Source organism: Otolemur garnettii, unplaced genomic scaffold (assembly GCF_000181295.1).
Source record: "Otolemur garnettii isolate 467f Iridium unplaced genomic scaffold, OtoGar3 scaffold00323, whole genome shotgun sequence".
NCBI lineage: Eukaryota > Metazoa > Chordata > Mammalia > Primates > Galagidae > Otolemur > Otolemur garnettii.
The window spans coordinates 460503-464854 of NW_003852718.1; the positions used below are offsets into that span (position 1 = coordinate 460503).

General features: G+C 44.5%; 1 protein-coding gene across 1 annotated transcript in view; it reads right to left on the reverse strand.

Annotated features, from left to right (window-relative positions):
• Nucleotides 1–980: 980 nt before the first annotated feature.
• The window catches only part of LOC105888372 (nuclear receptor coactivator 2-like), a 5441-nt gene continuing 2069 nt past the window's right edge, over nucleotides 981–4352 (reverse strand). Inside the window, exon 2 of the mRNA XM_012813868.2 lies at nucleotides 981–1095. Within this exon, the coding sequence (XP_012669322.1) occupies nucleotides 1044–1095 (52 nt within the window). The 3' untranslated portion in view covers nucleotides 981–1043. The remainder of the gene's footprint in view (nucleotides 1096–4352) is intronic.

The following is a 4352-nucleotide window of genomic DNA, read 5'->3' on the forward strand; positions in this document are numbered from 1 at the left end:
TTTCAGGAAGTAGGGAAATAGCTGGAAATAAAAAGCACAACTTTCTAGCAGCATGGAAACTAAAACTGCAGACCTGACAGGTCTACAACTTGTGAACACCAACAAGAAGCAATATATACTGTAAAGTCAAGGAACAAACCAAATTTAGCTATAAGGATTTTAAAAGCTAATTATAGAAAAGGGAACAAAATATTTTACTCAAATGCTTTTAGAGCCTTTCTGTAAAGATATAAATATATATTATCTATCCAAAAATATGAGACCGAGTCTCACTTTATTGCCCTTGGTAGAGCACCATGGTGTCCCAGCTCACAGCAACCTCCAACTCCTGGGCTTAGGCAATTCTCTTGCCTCAGCCTCCCGAGTAGCTGGGACTACAGGCGCCCGCCACAACACCCGGCTATTTTTTGTTGCGGTTTGGCCGGGGCCAGGTAGGAACCCACTACCCTCAGTATATGGAGCTGGAGTCCTACCCACTGAGCCACAGGCACTGCCCTTATTTTGGTAATCTTATAACTCTTTTTTTCCAGGTGTAAAGGCTACAAAAAATTCCTAAAAATTAGAAAATACTGAAAAGATATTAAAGTTTGACATCAACTTTATATTATTTCCATTTTACCCTAAAATATAACTTAAAAAAATGACCTCGTTGGAACAGGCTACCTTGCTAATATTATAAAAAACTGATGCGAGCAAGAAACCCTATCACTGATATGTGGGATTTCTGTAAATAGTTTCTTCTTCAAATCATTACAAAAATGTTCAAAGATAAAAAAGAAAATAAATGATGGTGGTGGTCCCTAAACTATTTTGAAGGCAGGTAGCTCAGTCTAAGCTAAAATATTCTTTCAGTCATAGTAATCATCCTCCCCTCAAATGCCCTTTTAAAAAAAATCATGAAACAGTACAATAGCAAGAATCAAAGAGCACAAACTGTATTTTCATGAACAGAAAAATTTTTAATGCCAAAATCACAGTAAAAAGCAGATTTCTTTGGGGACGTTAATCAGTTTATAATCCACTATGAAGATTTGTCTTTTCTATTACGTGGAGAGTCTGCTCTGTTTGAAGTCAGTGTTCCACTTACACCTTTTCCTGAAAAAGAAAACAATCAGTCTTACCCTTTTATAAGTAAAGGCAAGTAATATAACCTTTATACATAAAGACTCTTTCAGAAAAGAAAATATGAAATCTAATATATACATGGGTTAACCAATATTGATGCTGAATATTGGTACTGACCCGATATTAATCTTTACTGATATTTGACCCAATCAGAAAACCCAGTAATGTGTTGAGCTCAATGAAATCAAAGCAGCAGATTAAAAATAAAAGTAACTTCCTTTAGTGACAGGATAGAAGACTATTTAAAATTTACAGGAGGCTTGGTACCTGTAGCACAGTGGTTATGGTGTCAGCCACATAACACCGATGCTGGCAGGTTCAAACCCAACTGGGGCCAGCTAAACAACAACGACAACTGCAACAAAAAAATAGCGAGGTATTGTGGCGGGCACCTATAGTCCAGCTGTGTGTGAGGCTGGGGCAAGAGAACTGCTTAAGCCCAAGAGTTGTGGGTTGCTGTGATCTGTGAGGCCATGGCACTCAACCGAGGGTGACATACTGAGACTCTGTTTCAAAAAATAAAGAAATTTACAGGAATTTAAATATACTCAAGAGGCCAGGCACTGTGGCTCACACCTCTCCTCTGTGGGATGCTGAGGCATTACTGCTTGAGGCCAGGAGTTGGGAGACCTGAGCAACATATTGAGACCCTGTTTCTCCTTAAGTTAACCTAATTTTCATAGACCAGACACGCACCATGTGTACTTAATGGAAAACTGACATCTATGTATTGACCACCTCTGTAAGTTGTATCTTGACCACTTGGACTGTGACACACAATATTAATTTACCCTCTATAACTTAATCAGCTGAGTCTACTCTATACCAAAGGGTAGAAGGTCTCTGGGCTTTGCTCCTTATATGTACTGTTATTTCCTTAGTCAAAGTTCTTTTTTCTTTTTTTTTTTGGCCAGGGCTGGGCTTAAACCCGCCACCTCTGGTATATGGGGCTGGCACCCTACTCCTTTGAGCCACAGGCATCACCCCGAAGTTCTTTTTTCATGTTTTATTATTACCATGTGTTGGATCAGGCCTACAATTGCATTGTTTATTCCATGTTGCAGAAGATCTTTTTCAACACGAAGAAATGGTCTAAATTGTAGGTGCGTCCTGCCATTACTGAAAACTTTTACAGTTAACTGAGACATAATGGTCCAAAGGAAAGCACCCAATAAGCTGACATTGAAGGGAAAGGTTGATCTACATTTTCTGGAAAGCAACACCCAAAGAAAGACAGCAAAACATTTTGGTGTCAGCAAGACCACAGTTAGCAACATGCACAACATAACCATGAGGACTTACTTAGAAAGAGATGGTAAGAAAAGCTGAGACCTACAGCAGAAAAGGGGGGAAACTTCCTGCACTGAAGTCAAGGAAGGCAGGTTAAGCTGGTTCAGACAAATGAGGGCAGTTAATGCCTGAATCTCCAGACTGATGATCCAAGAAGTTGCAAAAATTTTGCATAGCAATTCAGGGTGGCAGATTTCCAAGCCCCAAGTGGTTGGCTTGAGAAATTTAAACTGTGACATGAGATCTCCGAGAAAGTCTTGTGTGTGGTGAATCCAGTGAAGTTTCCGTGAAAGTTGTGGAAGAGTTCATCATAAAGTTCCCAGACTTCGCCAGAGGCTTCAAAGACCATGACATCTTTTTTATTGTTTTTTTGAGACAGCCTCCTTCACCATGAGTAGAGTGCTGTGGCATCACAGCTCACAACAACCTCACTTTCTCAGGCTCAAGAGAGCTACCTGCCTCAGTCTCCTCAGTCCCTCCTGGGACTACAGGCCCCCACCACAATGCCTAGCTAGTTTTTCTATTTTCAGAAGAGATGGGGTCTCACTCTTGCTCTGACTGGTCTGGAACTCCTGAGCTCAAGCAATCCACTTGCCTCGGCCTCCCAGAGTGCTAGGATTACAGGTGTGAGTCATCTGTCCCGGACTGCAGACACTTTTGACCCAGGTCTTTGCCTGTGGCTTCTGCTGTCAACTTGGCCAAGTCCACAGGGGAACTGCTGTCCTGCAAGAGTCTGTGCAAAATTTTATGCTTCTCCTTGAGCAAGGTTCCATGCGTGGACCCAGAACCAGGCAAGCTACCCGTGGAGTCTTTATTTGTGTCCGACAAAGAGCTGGCCAAAGGCGAGGGCTCCATCTGGTCGGACTTGGTGGTCAGCAGCTGCAGGAGTTTGGTCTGCCCCTTGCTGTCGTGCAGCCGGCTCTGCCCCTCGGCTCTCTCGCTGCTCACGGTCGGAGGCAGGCTGGGATCACTGCTTTCCTTTTGCTCTCCAGGATGGCAGCTGCTCTTCGCTTGTCCAGTTGTACCTTCCGATGGTTCCCCATAAAGTCGAAAACAGTCTTTCGAGTCTAAGCTTCCCATCTTGCTGAGTGGGGGGGATTCATATTAACCGGGGAGTTTTGCAAATTGCCCATTTTTAGGTCCGGTGAAGCCAACAATGACCCTAAGGAGACCCCGTGCCCCTCACTGAGGGCCTGAAGTGCATTGAGGGAACTGTTGGTGTAACTATGGCTATTTCCTGTGCTGCTGCAAACTCCCATGGGGGAATGCAAGCTTCCTGCAGGGGAAAACTGACTGGGTGGGATGCGAGGGCTGCCAGCCACTCCCCGGCTCATGCGATGTCGTGGTGAGAGCATGGAGTTGGGCTGTCCTGGAGTCATGCCAGGGCTGCTCTGTGAGGGGCTGTTCATTTTGAGTACATAGTTACTACCCTGAGGAGTGGCTGGCTGCCTGCATGCCTGACACGTGGTTCATTCCCCCAGAGCCACCAAACCTGCCCAGAGGCATGCCTATTTGTTCCTTTGGGCCATTTATAGAAAAATTGGTTTTGTTTTGTCCTTTTTTTTTTTTGAGACAGATTCTCACTATGTTGTCCTGGGTAGAGTGCTGTGGCATCACAGCTCACAGCAACCTCCAACTCTCGGCTTAAGCAATTCTCTTGCCTAAACCTCCCAAGGAGCTAGAACTACAGGCGCCCACCACAATGCCCGGATATTTGTTTGGTTGTAGTTGTCATTGTTGTTTGGCAGGCCCGGGCTGGATTCAAACCCACCAGTTCTGGTATATTGGCTGGCACTGAGCCTGCCTCCTTTCTTTAAAAGGACAGACAATAGACGTTTAAAGGATGACAATACTGGCTCGGCACCTATGGCTCAACCGGCTAAGGCGCCAGCCACGTACACCTAAGGTGGCGGGTTCGAATCCCCAGCCCGGACCCG